The sequence below is a fragment of the Saccostrea echinata genome, unplaced genomic scaffold, assembly GCF_033153115.1.
Source record: "Saccostrea echinata isolate AGI-Se365-2 ecotype Australia unplaced genomic scaffold, CSIRO_AGI_Sech_v1 ptg000016l, whole genome shotgun sequence".
NCBI classification, from domain to species: Eukaryota; Metazoa; Mollusca; class Bivalvia; order Ostreida; family Ostreidae; genus Saccostrea; species Saccostrea echinata.
In genome coordinates, this window is record NW_026889765.1 from 14,938,122 (window position 1) to 14,957,633 (window position 19,512).

A 19,512-nucleotide genomic window follows, 5' to 3' on the forward strand; every position below is an offset into this window, starting at 1 on the left:
TACGTCCAGTAAATGCTCTACAAAGCAAATAGCTTTACTCCTTACAAAAATATTAACCGCTGTAAAGGAGAAACTTCTGTGCTACAGCACACTCTAGAAGTGGTGTAACTCAGTTGTGGATTCTCAAAAATTCCAAAGAACTTTTAGAAATTTTAAAATTATGCATCAAATTTTTCTTAAGTCAATAAAATCAAAACTTAAAACTTTTCTACACTTTATACAACTAAATTAAAAACTAGGCCTTTTGATATCACATACAACTGCTTCTTCAATAAAAATGGAACTCGGAAATGTTCGTATCTCTTTTTACGTTGTCTTAGTTAAAAACCACTCTGATTCTACACAAAAGAACTCTGAATTTGAAATTAAAAGAATGTTGGAGTTCCTAATAATTAGTAATTGCCAGTATATACGTAGTGTTTGGAGACAGTCTTCCAACAAACTGCTAGAATTTCGATGGGCTCTAACTGTTTTCTTTTATAAGCTAACTTGCTTTTTACGTATATTCCTATAAAGCAGAATTATATAAAAAAATATTCTAGATGAGAAGAAACCACTGTGGCCTTCAACTCGACACTCAGATATATCGACGACATTTAATCAATTAACAATAGTTACCTCCATTCATATGTCGACTCGATATATATATCACAGTGAACTTGAAATAAAAGATACCATAGGATCTGCCACATCTGTTTCATATTTGGATGTTTTACTGACTATAGACAATAAGGGCCAACTAACAACTAAATTTTATAACAAACGAAATGACTTCAGCTTTTCCATCATCAACTTTCCTTATTTATGTAATAATATACCGCTGTCACCCGCATATGGTGTTTACGTCTCCGAACTTATACGATACTCAAGAGCATGCTCCGATCAATTTTTAAGGCAGGCTACTGATATATAAGTTGATGTTGCAGGGATTTCAACAACCTCGTTTAAAATCAGCACTTCACCAATTATATGGTCGCTGTAATGACCTTGTTAACGAATATAATCTGTCATTGAGTCGTATTTTGTCTGACGTGTTTCTTACCAATTGTTAGGCCTTTGTTTTTAATACTAAATTTGACTACGGAATGTTCCGTCTACCTGATCAATACATAGGACTCACGGCGGGTGTGACTGGTCAACAGGGGGTGATTACTCCCCCGAGGCACCTTTGGCACCGAGGGTCCGTGTTTTATGCTAGTTCATAGATTTGTATTGTTTTGTATTGTCATAGATTTGTATTGTTTTGTATTGTCATAGATTTGTATTGTTTGTAGATTTTTTGAGATCGGTTACTGTTCATTATGTTCACCTTTTTCATTCGTTACAGAAAAGTTTTAGTTCCCAGCACGGCAACCATAAATCAAATGACTTAGATGTAATAAAGATACTATAATTGATGCATATGGTTTGTATTTTCTGGCCTATTTGTTTGTTTAGAAGAGATTTTAGAGGATCTTTCCAATTTCAAAAGATTTTTACAAATGTTCCACTACAAGGTAAAGCGTCCCTTCATTAAATGAAATTTTTAAAGGTAAACCGCCCCTACATTAATTAAAGAAACAAAAGAATAACCATCGCCAAAGCTTCTTATTATTGCATCTTAATTGTCTTTGGCAGGAAAAGACGATAAAATGAAAAGGGGGAAAGTTTACAGAGCTAAAAAAATACAGATGGCAAACACGTCTTTCAGTGTAATTCACTTGAGATATTTGCTCCTAAAAGGTACAAGAAGTCAATTTCTGTATTTGAAAAAAAAAATCCACAATTTGACCCCAAAATTAACTTATGTAATGAAATATTGATTTTCTTAAGCACTCAGGGAGTTACCGATTTGCACAGAGACAAACTGTGTTTTTCTTTCTACTTAAAAATAATGACCACACAATGAGAAGGATGAAACTGACAAATCATTGAGAATTGATTTTATTTAATGGATTCCTCGTTTCGTAACCATTGAACAATCTCACGTGTGCAATTGCGTGGCTGTTTTCAAATTAAAGTTCCAAAGATGTCTTAATTCTCTCCATCGGACGATGATGAGTTCGTGGATGAGGGTCCTTTTTAAAGTGTGCCTTTTATTGGAGATTTCAAATTCTGTTAAAGGTACGATACAACTTCATAGTTTACAGTTTGCTTTATTTTTTTTTGTAAATTAATGACCTGATTTATTACTACGAAAAACCTTATAAAGAATACTGTCATGAGGAAAACTTTGACTTCCAATTATATTTAAAATTCTTAATAACAGTATTCCATAATTGTAATGGGTAAGTTAAATATAATTATATTTTTTAACACATCATTTATATAGTTATTTTTAAACAGAGATATAATATATTAAAACTCTGTTTTTGGTAGAAAATGTACATGGCCGTCTTTTATTTGTTTATAATTAGTCATATACTCATTATTTAACGACTGAGAATTGTAAATTAGTGAAGGACAATACTGAGTTATAAACTTGCTACCGAATTTGAGGCTGGTGTGAAGGAAACAGACCTATACATTACTAGGGACCATTTGAAATATCTTTGTTGCTGAACAGTGCGACATTTCTGTACGAAAAACCAAACAAGGTTGACTAATTATTTATCATACAGTTTCATTGTCTAAATTGGCATTTTTTCATTCCAACAATGTCATGTGCAAACATTAATTAAAAAGTAAATTTGAGACTTAGTCAAGAGTAAGATTTCCAATATGTTTTCAATTACCTAATGATTTTCTGTAACGGCAACGAAGGAATAGAAGACTATTCCAAAACGTAAAAAGCAACCTCGATTAAATGATCAGCCATGCGTTTTCTACCATATATACGAACAGACAGACAGACAAAGAAAGAAAAAAAAGTGTCCTTGATGAAAAATATGAAGTATTTATTCTTGCTACCAAGTGTTTCATAAATGTAATTAAGAGAAGCACCAATATAGAAAAATTTGTTTTGCATTAGAATCGGTGCATATTTTGAAACCCTATCACACAAAGACTCCTGAAGCATAGTAGTTGGGGCGAAGGAAGGGGTGGTACATTTAAGTTGTTTTAGACCATAGCAGTTAGGGTTCCTTTCAATGTTTATCTTGCCAACACCTACCAATCAGGGGATAGAGAGGTTCCAAAATCGTTTTCGTGCTTCTTTACCACCAATCGATTGAAGGATTGAAGGAGGGATTCTTGTCTGGTTTCTGACTAGATGAAATGTTCAAAGTATATTTGCTTATATGTTTTATACATTTAGATGTAAGAGATTAAAAAGATCATAATTTTCTTTCCTCATCACAATTGTACAACTTTAAATAGAATTTGATAAACTGAGTTTGAAATCTAGCAGGGACTATATTTTTGGCGGAATGGCGGTGTATGAAAATATCTTCTTTTCTGCCTCTCAAAATAATTATAGAACAATGAATTTAGTTATCATTTTTACACAATCAAAGACTTGGAGAAAATTTTTAAATGTAAGTTAAATTAATAATAAGGGACAAAAGTTTTAAAATATATCAAATAAATATGATTTTCCAATCAAACTAAAATTATGTTAACATTTAAAAGCTTCAAATCTAAGTTCAGATTTGAGCCAAAAATCCGTAAAAAATGTTTTCTCTCTCTTAGTAAACGGTCAAAACTTTTTTTTTGTATCATTTTGTATCTTTATGTGACAACTTTACCATAAGTGAAAATAAGAAAAATTTAAATATAGGAAGCATATAAAAGTAACTAAAATATCTTAGAATTTTAAGAAAAATAGAGAAAATTCGGATTAGCCAATATCTATTTTAGTTAAATTATTTATGTCAATTTGGTAATATCATCTTATTGACCCTATATGGTAATATTTCTTTATGCAAAAAGAAAAACATTTAATTTATTGAAATAGAGGTAGGCATCGCATGATTGGCAAAAGTAATTTTTTATTCTTAATGTCCAGGGAAAAGGTACTGACCTTGACCTGACCTTGCCTTTAATATAAAACTGTCAAATTTAATCTAAATGATGCCATCACTTAGTGATATTGTCTTCTTGATTCAGTGAAAATTTCATTGATTTTTAAATATAAGAAATAAGTGTTCTTATGAGAAGAATCCCTCTTTAAGAATATTTAAAACCCATTGACACACCTTTTTATCATCCATGATCTCGTAGTTGAACAAACTCCGAAGACAATCAGATCCCGTGAACGTAAATATTGAAATAAAATGTATATGGATTCCAATGCACTGAGGAATCTTCCTTTCTGAACGACTTAATTAATATCTACGTATTATAACTCCATATAGGCAGTGGTTCCTACGCCGTGACGTTGATGAATTCTCTCTTAGCGACCTACCACCCCGGAGTTCGACCTCTACTGAACTCATCTGACGCTGTACACGTCAACGTCACGTGGGAAGTAGCCGTTGTTAGGGGAGTGGTACGTTATGCAATCATATGAAAAAGTGTTTATTTTGAAACATTTTCAACACTTTTTGCTCACCTGAGTAAAAGGCTCAATTGAACATTTCTGAGCAAAATTTGTTCGTCGTCCATTGTTCCCTCTTACTGTTGAGCACATCAATTGACATTTTCGATTTTTCCAGTAAGGTGTCCTGTGCCTGTTTGGTATTACTGCAGTGGACTGGAAAGCGACGGAGATTCAACTTTGTTCAAATGATGGGATTCGCCTTTTCCAAAACGAGATAATTAAGAAATTGTAATAGGATGAGGTCATTTACAAATCTTTTTTTCAAGAGCCATTTGACAAAACATATAATAAAGGCTTGAGAAGAAAGGACAAAACTTTTAATGAAGGCCTCCTTACTGAGTGGAGATTCAAATTCATTCAAATCATGGCTCCAGCGTCTAGGGTTTGGATACAACATTTGTTTAAACTCTTAAAATGGGATATAATATGTGTGAGGATATTTGAGAAAAAATATTTCAAGAGCATGACTATAATTATTTAAAATGCAAACATTCTGATGTAGTATAGATTCAAATTTGTTCAAATTATGGTATACCCTGGAGCTGGGGAAGGGCTCAAAGTATATTTTAAAAATGTAGGAAAAATCTGCTAAAATCTCCCTCTGAAAACTGACAGACCACGGTTTCTCGTATTTATATGCAAAACCCCAATGTAGTGCAAATTCATATTTTTGTTCAAAATATGCCTTCTGGGCCTAGGGTAAGGCTAGAAGAGAAATTGAAAGTCTACATGGGAATATGTTATTTTAAAAAATCTTTCACGAATAGCAGGGCCACGCTAAATCACGTAAATGATTGAAATACAAATATCAGAAAGCTGTTTGGAGTCAAGCATGCTCAAGGTATACAACCGGGGTTCGGGTGAGGCAAAAGTTGGGGATAAAATTTCAAATATGCTATGAAAAAATATCTTTATATAAAAACCTTTTCCAGAACAGCACAATTGCATTAGTTATATTGATACTAAGCACCATCATGTCGATTGGATCCTTATGTCATGGCCCTTTTGGGCTAGACTTTGTTCACAATATGACAAACAGATTAACAGACAAACGGGCGAATAGATCAAAACTACATGCCCCCGAATCTTTTATTACAGGGGCATAAAAATATAAGAAAAAATTCTGAAGAAGAACAGGTTTTAGGTTGTTCAGATGAGCATTGTGTCCCATGGTTTTTATTCAACAGGGAAGTTTTTAAAATTTTTAAAAAGCTATTTTTTTTTTTTAATATTTCTTCAATATGATTTTCTTTCTAGATTGAAAAAGAGTCCAAAACACTAATGACTGTCGTTATCGGCTGTGTAAGTACCAACACATTAATAGTTAACTGCCAAGTTAACTAATTCAGATTTAATCACATATGCAAACCAAAATACATTGTAGAATGTTTAGTTTTCATAACATTTAAAAAGAAATTTCGGTGTTAAATTTTCCTAGTATTTTCTTGTTTTAACAGACTTGGAAAGACGAATTTCTAACTTGGAATCCACGACGTCACGGAAATATATCACGCCTTGTTTTCGGAGGGTCGCAGATTTGGAGTCCAAGACCGCTTGTTTTAAACAAGTACGCACATAAAACTGATTAAAAAATGTTTAATTATACTTAAGCTCAGACATGTATACGCTATACTGTAATTTCCTAAGAAAGAAGAATTGAGAAGTTGAAGGTGGTACATGTACATATATGTACATTATAAGTGCTCTCTAGTAAAATTGTTACGCACTAAGACATTAAGCCCTCTTGTTGCTGGTAACTCTTACTGTCATTGGACCATCAAATGAGTTTGGTGCCTATTGAAATGCTTAGTTCCATATTAGTTTAAACCATATTTCATTTGAAAATTACAAACGTTAAGTACAGACATACAATAAAGATCAAACTGGATTCGGAAACAAGTTTAAAAACATCTTTATCCATATTATAGATCCATATTACTGGATCGTGATAACATTGTCAAGTTTTTAATCAATTTAAAATTTACCATAATACGTTTTAGACTGAAGATTTTTACTGTTCATATCGATGGCATTGTTCTTTCAGACTAGGACAGTTTCTGTCCAAAGGTTTTACAGAGGACCTAATGGAAGTGACCAGCGATGGATTAGTTACTGCCAAACATACGGGTGACATTGAACTCGCAGCAAATATCGATACTCAGGAGTTCCCATTTGACAGTCAAGTTTGCACAGCTTTAATCCAATTCAACAAGTATACACCTTCAGAAGTTTATATGGAGGACGTTCGTCTGAGTCTCCGTCTATACACACAATCACCTGTGTGGGAAATATCCAGTGCAGACACAATCAATTACTTTTATCCCCAAACCCAAATTGCTTCATTTAAGTTTATATTGAAGAGAAAACCCCTTTATTACGTGTTTACTATGTTTGGACCATCTCTTATATTATCTATTCTCCTATTGGTGGCTTTCTTTTTACCCAATGACAATGGAGAGAAGATTATGTGCGGGACTACCATTTTTCTGTCTTACGTTGTATTTTTGACTTATTTGTCTGATATGTTGCCCGAAGATTCCAACAATGTTCCAAAAATTGGTAAGAAAAAGCTACAGTGAACTTTAACTAACTTTTGAGAACAGCCGACAACTAATATAGCGCTAATTAACATTGAAATTCCGCATTGTGTTTCTAATAATGAGAAATATAAAATTTTATTAATACAATGTACTCAATTTACTAAAAAAAAAATCGAGTTTATTGTGAATGTGTTTAAATTAGATATACACACATTTCATTTCAGTACTATTAAAGGAACTTACACTATGTATATTTCTCTGATAATATCTTGATTTCTTTACATTCCGAATATTTTTAGTCCTTGGACTTTCTTCTGTATACATTTAGAAATTCTGTACGTTTATTTTCCAGGAATGTACTATATATTACTGATGATCAGCAGTGCTGTTATGGTTGTCAACTCCATTGCCGTGAATTTCTTTAGAGAAAAAGATGGCGGACTCTGTTTTGCTAAATCTGCGAAGAGGCTTAATGCACAGCTTATTTTGCCAAGAATTATAAATGTGCTCTGTTTTGTAATTTCCTTCATCTGCACTCTGTCTGCGTTTTTAGTTATATTTAATAGGTAGTTATAAAATGACAGAAACACTAAGAATAGCTTCACAACACTCATTGGTTCAACTTGGGAATAGTTAGCAAGATATGCTGTTTTGGTTACTAGTATGTTTCGTAATGTTAAAAGTGAACCCATTGTTAGAGCTAGAGACAACCAACCCTATTCGTGGGCTCAGAAAGCAAATTTAGAATATTTCTTTTCGATAATATATTACATGTAAATCCATTTTTCTACATCTATATATTTATTTGTTATTAAAAAACTGAAATAAACTAGATTTCTTCCAAAATAATTGAAGTGCATGAATATTGCATAAAGATTTCACTGATTATTAAGCTGATTTAAAATGAACTGCGGGACGTGGAGACCGATCCTTCGGGTGGGACCATATAAACCGAGGTCCCGTGTCGCAGTAGGTGCTGGCACAAAAAGATCCCTCACCGCTCAATGGCTGTAAGTGCCAACTGCAGGTCTAAATTTGCAGCCCTTTATTAGCAAGCGATGGCGTCTCAGTACGAGTGAAAAATTCTCGAAGGGACGTTAAATACAAACAAACCAAGCCTAAAATGAAAACAGTTATCAGCTATAAATACAAACAAACCAAGCCTAAAATGAAAACAGTTATCAGCTATAAATACAAACAAACCAAGCCTAAAATGAAAACAGTTATCAGCTATTCTCGATCGTAAGCTAGCAAGAGAAAAGTGAAACTAGAGGCCCAAGGGCTCTTATAACGGTCACCTGAATATAATACAACACTGTAAAGGATCCATAGACGTGTATAAAAACCAAAATAAACTGATAGATGAAGCTTTGTTGCCCAAAAGCAAGATGGATCAACAACATGATAAGTACCCAGTAACAAATAAATAATATTGTCTTCCTGACATATTTTCTATTTATCAATGAAAATTGCATTATGACTACTTTAAAGTACTAATCATAATGGTGATTTTTATTGATAATTAAAATAAAAAATATGTCAGGAAGACAATATAATTAATTTGCCTCCATTTGTTACTATCACTATGCAGACTAAACAAAACAATAGTGCGTTTAGCACTGTTAGTAAACAATCTCATTCCACGTCACATTGGCCCCTCTTGTTCTTTGAAGAACAATCAATGTACAAACTTGAAGATAGATATTTTTGTCTGATTTTTATTTATCTATCATTTACAAGTCTACCTGACCATTACAACTATGAAACAACTAATATATGTATTATCTTGATTAAAATCTTGCATAATTCTCTTATTCAATAGACCTTTCAATTACATTATTTACAGTGATTAGTTATTTTAAAATATAGCGATTCTCTGTATTCACTTAAACTTCTTTGCCACGCATGGTCACCGATTTTGATGAAACTTTGCCCATTATTACAAATTGACACCAGAAACATATATCAAATAAAATTTCGTTGCTATGTGTCTTGGTTGCCATGGCAACAACCAGAAAAGTTGAAAAAATTGAGATTTTCAGCTACTTTGAATCTTTCTTAAGCCTTAATAAAGGCTAAGAAAAACAAACAAACCATTCTCTCACAAACACGACACCTTGTTGCCACTTACGCCTCAAAGAAACTATTTAGAATATATCTCTAAGTAAGTGGTAACCATGGGTACATTTGGAATACATTTTAGATGCTGAAAAAAACCCGCTCAATATTCATTAATGATATTTGTTACATGATCAAACTCAATCAACAACCAAAAAATATTTGACCTCAAGTAATTAGGTATTGGCAATACTATTCTAAAAATAACTTTCATGGTTGCCATGGTAACACAGTGTAACCATGCAAAATATGTTGCTAAGATTGGGTTAATGCTACTACCTTGAGGAAAAACAATAACATTCATGACTGGCACAACCTTGCAACACCGACAACATAAGAAAAATTGGGATTAATTGTTACTTTGCAGTGTAACCATGTAAACAACGTATCAGTTGTTTAAAGCGATATTTTTTGCTGCCTTAGGAACTTACTTACCTTTTAATCAAGAAACATATTATTTGACTCATCTTGAATAGTACTTATCTGGCTCCGGGGCCATAAACCTGAGATGAGCTCACTTTTGATCTCAGTCTCACTTTTATAAAAGGAATATAAAGTGGAAAAGTGAGACTGAGATGAATAGTAAGCTCATCTAAGTTTTCTGGCCCCGGACTCTGGTAGAACTAAAGTTGAATATCGTATATTGATAAAGTTTGATTAAAACTACAACACTGTTGCAGTCGCCCGCTGGCGCAGTGGTTAGAGCGTCTGCTCTAGAGTCGCGGAGTAAGGAGTTGATCCTTCCGTCGCGGGTTCGAATCCCACTGTGGGACGTGGAGACCGGTCCTTCGGATGAGACCGTATAAATCGAGGTCCCGTGTCGCAGTAGGTGCTGGCACGAAAAAGATCCCTCACTGCTCAATGGCCGTAAGTGCCGAGTATAGGACAAAATTTGCAGCTCTCCACCGGCAAGTGATGGCGTCTCCATATGAGTGAAAAATTCTCGAGAGGGACGTTAAACAACATACAAACAAACAAACAACACTGTGTTGCTATGGTTACCAAGAAGGGAAAATTGTCGATTTTGTTAACTTTATATCAATATTAAACCTTATGTACCAGCTTTTTGCATCCAGTTAGAGATTGTGTGGTAGTCAAAATTTAAAGTCAGGTTAGTTGTTCATAAATAACAATCATAAAAGTTTTGGGAATCTACGTACAAGGGTACGTATCCAAGGAAACAGAATATTTTTCAGATTTTTATGCATATTTTAAGGCTAATTTCCATAGCAACGCTCTATTTAAAGAATTTAATTTGAATTTTTTGAAACGTGAAAATTAGGGTCATACCTACGCCTTTAAAAATTGATCATCAGGTACATAGAAATATGCTTTTTAAAAAGGTAGGATAAGATTAAAACACTAAGAGAGTGAATTTAAACTCCCTTCGTGGTATTAAAACCATGGCAACCGTTGCCAACCTATAAGAAATATCACATTTCGTCCTTGGTATATGTTACAAGGATCTTTTGTCTATTATTTGCTAGCATTTCAACCTATATTTGTTTTTATTCTTAAGTGTATGGCTTTATAAAATTAAATGAACAAAAGTATTACTTTTAAATACTTTGTTTCCATAGTAACGTATATGATAGTTGATTTACCAAACATGTTTATCATGCATTTAAGACAACAGGTCTTCAACTTTCAGAAACAGTCATTGCCACTTGTTTGCTTTGCTGCAAACGCTAACTATGGGACTCTGAACATGTTGAAAAGTGCCATTTTTCAAACTTTAGGACATGTTGCTAGCGTTACCATGACACGTAGCAACCAATTTTTGCCTGATTTGAGTTTACAGTATCAGAGACTTTTATCATAGAGAGTTTGGAGAAATTCTGAGACTATGCGTGCCACAGCTCCTATATAAAAGTTCAAGTCATTATGGAGAATGGCTCTTTAAAAAAAAGGCGAAAAGCAAAGAGGAATAACTTCTCTGAGTAGAATATAAATTAATCGAGTCCTGCCTAGCACCAGAACACTTGACCAATTGATCCAGAATTTCAAATATCCTGTAAAAATACCCTTGCTTATATTATTACAACTTTGTATTCTATTTACTTTCTACATGCTCAGGAGCAGAGAAGACGATATTCAAAGAAATAATGCATTTTTCACTAAAGATTCAACACAGCCTCCAGAAGCCCAGGGGCCATGAAAATTCACAAATTTGTAAGAGGCGTCCTTGTTCATAATAACTATGCATTAAGTTTGTTTGTTTGATACCCAGGAACAGAGAAGATTTTAAAGTAGTAATGCATTTTTGCAAAATAATCAATAGAGCCCCGCTTTAACAGAACCCCTGATCCAGGGGCCAGGAAATTCACAAATTTGGCAGAGGCGCCCTTGGTTATCATAACTATTCATTTCGTTTGTTTGCTTAATACATAGGGGCAAAGAAGAAGGTTTTTAAAGAAATAGAGCACTTTTACTATATGATCCCGACCTAACACCAGCAGAACTCCTGACCCTGGGGCCATGAATTTCACAATTTCGATAGAGAGCTCAATGCTTATTACAATTATGCCATGGCAACAGTTTGAGTTTTTAAAGTCAGTAAAGAAAAAAGATTTTAAAAAGTAACATTAATTTTGATAGTTTTAGCCCCACCCCTCAGGCCCCAGGGGCAGGGAATACTGCTGAATATCATTAAAAACAGCAAATGCAGGATATCGGAGTAAAGCAAACAAACCACCAGAACTCGCTACTCAAATTTGACTTCACATAAAAAAAAGTCATAGAACCAATATTGCAAATGTTGAAGTAATTACAAAATTGAAGAAGAGCCGCTGATAGAAGTAGAGACCATCAAATACTAGTTAACCGGTCACGATTGCCTAGTGGTAGGGCGTTCGCTTCGTGATCGGGAGGTCCAGGTTCGATTCTCGCCGCGTCAAACCTAAGACAAAAACATAGGAGGTGTCCTCCGCTCCTTCCACTAGCGCCCGGCAATAAAAGTGAAAGTCACAGGTTTTTTGGATGAGACCTTAAAAAGCAGAGGCCCCGTGTCACGGCAGGCATTGGCACAATAAAGAACCCTCACTGCTCAATGGCACTGACTCGTAGCTGTAAATTTGAAACTCTTCCCGTATATGAGTGAAAAATCCTCGAATGGGCCGTAAAACAACATACAACCAATCCATCATATACTAGTACTTATGTAGTAGTATGAATTAAAAAATACTCAAAATACGCTGTTCGAACACCACTTCTTGAAAAACAAATCTGCTAATTGTAGAATCTGAAATCTTGCAGAGGCGTTGGAGAACCCAGCTCCATAGACCCTCAACCAACGTCACAAAGTATGAACTTTCCTGGAATCAGAATTGGAAACAGAAAGAAAACAACTAGAGTTTACTTTGAGAGAACTAAAGAAGAAACCCCAGGATTGGGAGGGTTGGAGAAATCTTGTTGGTGGCCTAATCCCCAAATGGTGGAGCAGGCATAAAGTTAAATCAAAACAACCATCACTCTCATTGAATCTAACATAAGAACAAATTACAACACATTTTATTTCGCATCATTTATTCTGCTATTACTTTCAATAATGTGCATGGTCCAATGATGTTAAAGGGCTGATTGTCCTCTTTCTTGGCTCCAATGTCGACGATGATGTTTTTTAATGAGATTCGTGGACACATTATACGATTATGATTTTTTAAACGGCAATGAATAAACAAAAAATTGAATTGTTATTAAGGCAAGAAAAGTCTATAAAATATGTCATGTTACACATCCGAGGTTTGTGAACGTTTTAAATCGAACAATCATCAACAAATGCCATATGATATTGATGAAACGAATTTCAACTGGAAATGATGAGCGTTCACAAAGTTTAGCATCCTTGCTATATACAAATACAACACAACTCACCATCTCGCATTTAAAATTCATTCATCGAAGCCAAGTAAAATTTCCAAAACGAAATAATAATAATACAATTATTGTACTACAATGATGATGTTATCAAATCTATTTTAGTTAGAAGAGAGTTTTAAAAATATTGCTTTTCTTCTCAATTTTATGTTGTACATGTAATTGTAAGCTTTGGCATGTCAAACATTGCAATATTCGATCTTTTCCATTTGTATTGTATAATTTTCCATTTGTATTGTATATTATTCAATTTGTATTCTAAAATTTTTCATTTGCATTGTAAAATTTTCAATATTCTATAATTTTTCATTTGCATTGTAAAATTTTCAATATTCTATAATTTTTCATTTGCATTGTAAAATTTTTGTTTGAATGTATTTAATAATTCTCCATTTGTGTTGTTAAATTTTCTATTTGTATTGTATATTTTTTTAATTTGTATTGTATAATTTTTATTTGTATTGTATAATTTCTTATTTGTATTGTATACTTTTCCAGTTGTATTTGTAAAATTATACAAATGGAACTTTATCCAATACAGATGGAATCTGTAGAATACAAATGAAAAATTATAGAGTAGAAATGGAAAATTATAGAATAGAAATGGAAAATTATGGAATAGAAATGGAAAATTATAGAATACATTTAAAAAAAAATTACAATACAAATGAAAAGAATATCCAAAACAAATGAAAAATTATAGAATACAAATGAAAAATTACAGAATGCAAATGGAAAATTGTACAATGCAAATGGAAAATTATAGGAAATACATAGAAAATTATACAATACAACTGGAAAAGATCGAATATTGCAACGTTTGACATGCCATAGTAAGCGCAATATCTGATTCTCATTAGAAAATAAACAGTTCTGTGTTAAACAATAAAATGCTTTCTTCCGTTGTTAGTACAGGAATGTCGCAGCTGTTGCAGAAAAAAATGCATAACATGCGTAAGCGGGTTATGTAAATTTTTTCTGCAATAGCTGTGACGTTAATTCCCGTACTAACAACCAAAGAAAGACATTTTATTGTTTATATTTATATCTGTATATTAAATAATCATTTAAAGTAGGAGTAAAAAGATTAATTATTGTATTATTGATATGTACGTCATTGTACGTTTAATTGATGGAATAGCCACTGATCAAGAAATCTGTACAGGTGATATGCCAAGTGTTGTTCATGAACTGATAAACGGCAATGGTTTTCTTTAGAAATAAAGAAGGAAATATTCAGTGGATGTAAATATTCAACTGTACAAGAGTCTAACTCCGCAGAAACGCCAATACTTTAAATTCAGGCCTGCGTTCTGCTGGTATGTAAAAGTCAATGATAAGAACTCCGTTTGGGACCTTTCGGGGGTTTTCGGTCCCAGATCCATAACTGTCGATCTGTTCCCAGGCATTTCTCCATGGAGACGGTCTGGCCATCTTCTGATAGTTCTAGACATCGGTCAGTCATAACATGTTGAATTGTGCCGTCCTCGAAAAAAAAGTTTAATTTACTTACAAAAGAATAAACATAGAAAGACTATATCCAATAGGAAATACTTCCAGGAAATTAAAGGTTATTTCATTTAACTCACAGAGACATGCACGCAGCATCGGTGGTGGTGGTGGGTGCTTTGGACATATAATGTCTCATTGTTAATTTAGTATAAACAATGTTCATCGAAAGGGTGGTTGCCTCCCCCTCCACTATTTTGTACTACATGTACATGTATAGTAAAATTCTTCCGTTTTGACGAAAAAAATTTGGAACCTACATCATGTAATCATCTTAACCCCCTGCCCCTCCCTTTCGCCTTTGGATAATTTCCTTTTTCTGGCTTGTCAAAATTGTTTCAGTTTGGTTGTGATTTATTTTTCCGGCTTCCCCCATCCCGGCACTCACTTCCAAAAACGAATGTCTGAGAGAGCATTATGTCTAGATATATTTGTATAGAGTGTCGATCACTATGAGTCTAATGATTCTAAGTTGAATAGTAGGAATATATAATGAGTAGGCCCGTAGTAAGCAATTTCAAGGGGGTGGTGGGTTGGGGGGCACAACCAATTATTTTCAGTTGGGGGGGGGGGGACTATCAAGTAAAAATTCCTTGATAAGAAAAAAAGAAAGGTCATCAGGCACAAGCATAACGTACGAGGGGTGATCAAAAAGTTCGCGAACTATCTCTATATTTACAAAACCACTCTTCAGATCAGAATGAAATTTGGCACACATATAGTCATCAAACTTCCGCCAGAGTTCGTTTGTACCAAACCAAATCTGTGTGCGGAGACGCAGAGGACTATGGGTAGTATGATATAGTCATAATCATGTTCTATAAATAGCAGATGTTACGTAATGTTTTGTTGCATGTTTGTGACGTCACAATGTGAAAAAGACGTCAATATGTAGATGACTTGTGACAAAAAATGGCTGACACAGTCGTACTCGAGCAACGAAAGGCTTTAAAGTTTAACGTATATCTTGGAAATTCCTTCGCAGTAGCCTATAATAATTTGTACAAGATTTATGGAGAAAAAAGACTTGCCAGAAGTTCAGTCATTAATTGGATTGATTGTTTAAGTGAAGGAAGGGAAATGGTTAAAAATGATGTTTTTTCTGGTGCCCAGTGAAAGTAAGCTGGGAAAGAGATGTGTCCTTAGTTGAGCAATTGATTTTGAAAGATCGCCAAGTTACAGTTAGAAATAAAGTTGAATATCTTAAGAATATTATAAGTATTAAATCCATAAAATACCGTTTAGGTTCATACTTCATGTAAGAAGTCACGAAAATCAAAAGAAATGGGTAGGTGTTTGGTCTTTGTCCAAGATAGAGCTTCTGGTAAAGTCAGGGGCATTGAGCGGTATTTGTCTAAAACAGAGCTTCTGGTAAAGTCAGCGGCATTGAGCGGCATTTGTCCAAGACAGTGCCTCTAGTAAAGTCAGCGGCATTAAGCGGCATTTGTCCAAGACAGAGCTTCTGATGAAGTCAGCGGCATTGAGCGGCATTTGTCCAACACAGAGCTTCTGGTTAAGTCAGCGGCATTGAGCGGCATTTGTCCAAGACAGTGCCTCTAGTAAAGTCAGCGGCATTAAGCGGCATTTGTCCAAGACAAAGTTTTTGGTAAAGTCAGTGGCAGTGAGTTGCATTTGTCCAAGACAGTGCCTCTGTTAAAGTCAGCAGCATTGAGCGGCATTTGTCCAAGACAGAGCTTCTGGTCACGTCAGCGGCATTGTGCGGCATTTCTCCAAGACAGAGCTTCTGGTAAAGTCAGCGGCATTGAGCGGCATTTGTCCAACACAGTGCCTCTGTTAAAGTCAGCGGCATTGAGCGGCATTTGTCCAAGACAGAGCTTCTGGTAAAGTCAGCGGCATTGAACGGCATTTGTCCAAGACAGAGCTTCTGGTCACTTCAGCGGCATTGAGCGGCATTTCTCCAAGACAGAGCTTCTGGTAAAGTCAGCGGCATTGAGCGGCATTTGTCCAAGACAGTGCCTCTGTTAAAGTCAGCGGCATTGAGCGGCATTTGTCCAAGACAGAGCTTCTGGTAAAGTCAGCAGCATTGAGCGGCATTTGTCCAAGGCAGAGTTTCTGGTGAAGTCAGCGGCATTGAGCGGCATTTGTCCAACACAGAGCTTCTGGTGAAGTCAGCGGCATTGAGCGGCATTGTCCAACACACAGCGTCTAGTTAAGTCCAACATGGTACTTCTGCTAAAGTTAGTTGCAAAGTTTAAATAAGTTATATGAAAAGTTGAACTTTTCTCAAAAAAAATGTTTTATTCACTTTTGTACAATGAAAATTCTTTTGCCTTAAAAAGAGTCACAGAAGGCCTGAAAAATTAATGTGTGCATAAATAATGTTTTGTTTAGACCAAGGACAGAAGAATCTGAAATACAATTGATTCTTTTTCTACTGATAGAATTACTTATAATTAAGATAAGGTTTACCATTCTATCTATGAAAGGCACTGTAAAGATATTTGTTTTTCTTAAATGGCAAGGATTTGATCATTAATTAGCATTTATGTTTTTTCCCTTTCTTTTGATCATATTTTCATTAGTACATAGATAATACAATAATATTGATTAAATTGACTTCACTAAATAGCATAATCCTGTCCGGTTATCACCCAAGAAGCATGCTAATTAAGCATTACAGTAATGGCAGTCAGATACATACTTATCACCAATGTGTGATTCTGTCCCAAAATCTTAGCAAGTGTTTAAAACCCTAAAATGATTAGGCACATACTGTTAATCATCTGGCTTCAATATTCTAATTTTCTAAGAAATGTAATCATTGATATTGCTTGGTTATGACTATTAACTTAAGGGCATCCCATGCATAAGTAGCAAAAATATATCTTTGATCTTTAATTTTAAAATTAGAAAATATGTAAAGAGTCCATAAATTGAGGTACATTAGAAAAAGCTTTACAATGAGATTTGTTTCAAAATTATCACAAAATAGATGTCTAACTTAGCGTCTAAGGACTAATTAATGTCCCCCATTCAATACAAGTTAAACCACAAGAAAGAATGCCCCTTCCATATAAGGTCACTACATGAAGAATGCTGCTTATTCTGTATAAGGTCACTACATGAAGAATGCAGCTCATTCCATATAAGGTCACTACATGAAGAATGCTGCTTATTCCATAAAAGGTCACTACATGAAGAATGCTGCTTATTCCTATAAGGTCACTACATGAAGAATGCTGCCTATTTCGTATAAGGTCACTACATGAAGAATGCTGCTTATTCGGTATAAGGTCACTACATGAAGAATGCTGCCTATTTTGTATAAGGTCACAACCTGAAGAATGCTGCTTATTCCGTATAAGGTCACTACATGGACAATGCTACTTATTCCGTATAAGGTCACTACATGAAGAATGCTGCTTATTCTGTATATGCTAATTACATGAAAAACTTCCTCATTCTGTTTATGGTCACTACATGAAGAATGCTGCTTATTCAGTATAAGATCTCTACTTGATGAATGCTGCTTATTCCGTATATGCTTATTAGATGAAGACTGCTGCTAGTTCTGTGTTGGACTTTACCAGAGGCACTGTGTTGGACAAGTGCTGCTCAATGCTGCTGACTTTACCAGAGGCACTGTGTTGGACAAATGCCGCTCAATGCTGCTGACCTCACCAGAAACTCTGTCCTGGACAAATGCCGCTCAATGCCGCTGACTTCACCAGAAGCTCTGTCTTGGACAAATGCCGCTCAATGCCGCTGAAGTGACCAGAAGCTCTGTCTTGGACGGACAAATGCCGTTCAATGCTGCTGACTTTACCAGAGGCACTGTGTTGGACAAATGCCACTCAATGCCGCTGACTTTACCAGAGGCTCTGTCTTGGACAAATGCCGCTCAATGCCACAGACTTCACCAGAAACTCTGTCTTGGACAAATGCCGCTCAATGCCGCTGAAGTTACCAGAAGCTCTGTGTGGAACAAATGCCACTCAATACTGCTGACCTCACCAGAAGCTCTGTGTTGGACAAATGCCGCTCAATGCCGCTGAAGTTATCAAAACTCTGTGTTGGACAAATGCCGCTCAATGCCACTGACTTTACCAGAAGCTCTGTCTTGGACAAATGCCGCTCAATGCCGCTGACCTCACCAGAAACTCTGTGTTGGACAAATGCCGCTCAATGCCGCTGAAGTTACCAGAAGCTCTGTGTTGGACAAATGCCGCTCAATGCCGCTGACTTCACCAGAAACTCTGTCTTGGACAGATGCCGCTCAATGCCACTGAAGTTACCAGAAGCACTGTGTTGGACAAATGCCGCTCAATGCCGCTGACTTCGCCAGAGGCACTGTCTTGGACAAATGCCGCTCAATGCCGCTGACTTTAACAGAGGCACTGTCTTGGACAAATGTTGCTCAATGCCGCTGAAGTTACCAGAAGCTCTGTGTGGAACAAATGCCGCTCAATGCCGCTGACTTTACCAGAGGCACTGTCTTGGAAAAATGCCGCTCAATGCCGCTGACTTCACCAGAAACTCTGTCTTGGACAAATGCCGCTCAATGCCGCTGAAGTTACCAGAAGCTCTGTCTTGGACAATTGCCGCTCAATGCCGCTGACTTTACCAGAGGCACAGTGTTGGACAAATGCCGCTCAATGCCGCTGACTTTACCAGAAGCTCTGTTTTGAACAAATGACGCTCAATGCCGCTGACTTTATCAGAAGCACTGTGTTGGACAAATACCATGTTTTGACTCTTTAAATAGAAAAGTTTTTTAAAACATCTTACCCATGATATTACTTAGTACTTGTAGTATTCTATAAACTAAAAGTAATGTTTCGTGACTTCTTACATGAAGGAATAGCCTACCGTTTATTTAAGACTTTAAATGTATCAGGTATGATAAAAAGAAGGCGCCAATACCTTATCCACAATGGAAAAACGACGCACCCAAGACCGAGAAGTCGGGTTGTGATGGCCACCATGCTCATTCTGGGAAAAGATACCCTTATCCAACTATCCTATTGACGAAATTTGGCCATTTGTGAC

The 19,512-nt window shown here is 35.4% G+C and overlaps 1 protein-coding gene across 1 annotated transcript; it reads left to right on the top strand.

The window, feature by feature from the left end:
- The first annotated feature begins 2,061 nt into the window (after nucleotides 1-2,061).
- LOC133188170 (neuronal acetylcholine receptor subunit beta-3-like) lies at nucleotides 2,062-12,565 on the top strand. Its single transcript, XM_061323551.1, has 7 exons — nucleotides 2,062-2,103; nucleotides 4,275-4,408; nucleotides 5,717-5,761; nucleotides 5,917-6,026; nucleotides 6,504-7,018; nucleotides 7,352-7,565; nucleotides 12,373-12,565. Exons 2-7 carry the CDS (start codon nucleotides 4,301-4,303, stop codon nucleotides 12,563-12,565), a joined length of 1,185 nt encoding a protein of 394 aa, XP_061179535.1. The 5' UTR covers nucleotides 2,062-2,103; nucleotides 4,275-4,300.
- Nucleotides 12,566-19,512: the final 6,947 nt, after the last annotated feature.

Coding starts and splice junctions, on each gene's coding strand:
- LOC133188170 (XM_061323551.1), top strand. CDS start 4,301: ATGAATTCTCTCTTAGCGACCTACCACCCCGGAGTTCGACCTCTACTG. Junction 5,762..5,916: donor TGACTGTCGTTATCGGCTGT/GTAAGTACCAAC, acceptor TTGTTTTAACAG/ACTTGGAAAGACGAATTTCT. Junction 6,027..6,503: donor AGACCGCTTGTTTTAAACAA/GTACGCACATAA, acceptor TTGTTCTTTCAG/ACTAGGACAGTTTCTGTCCA.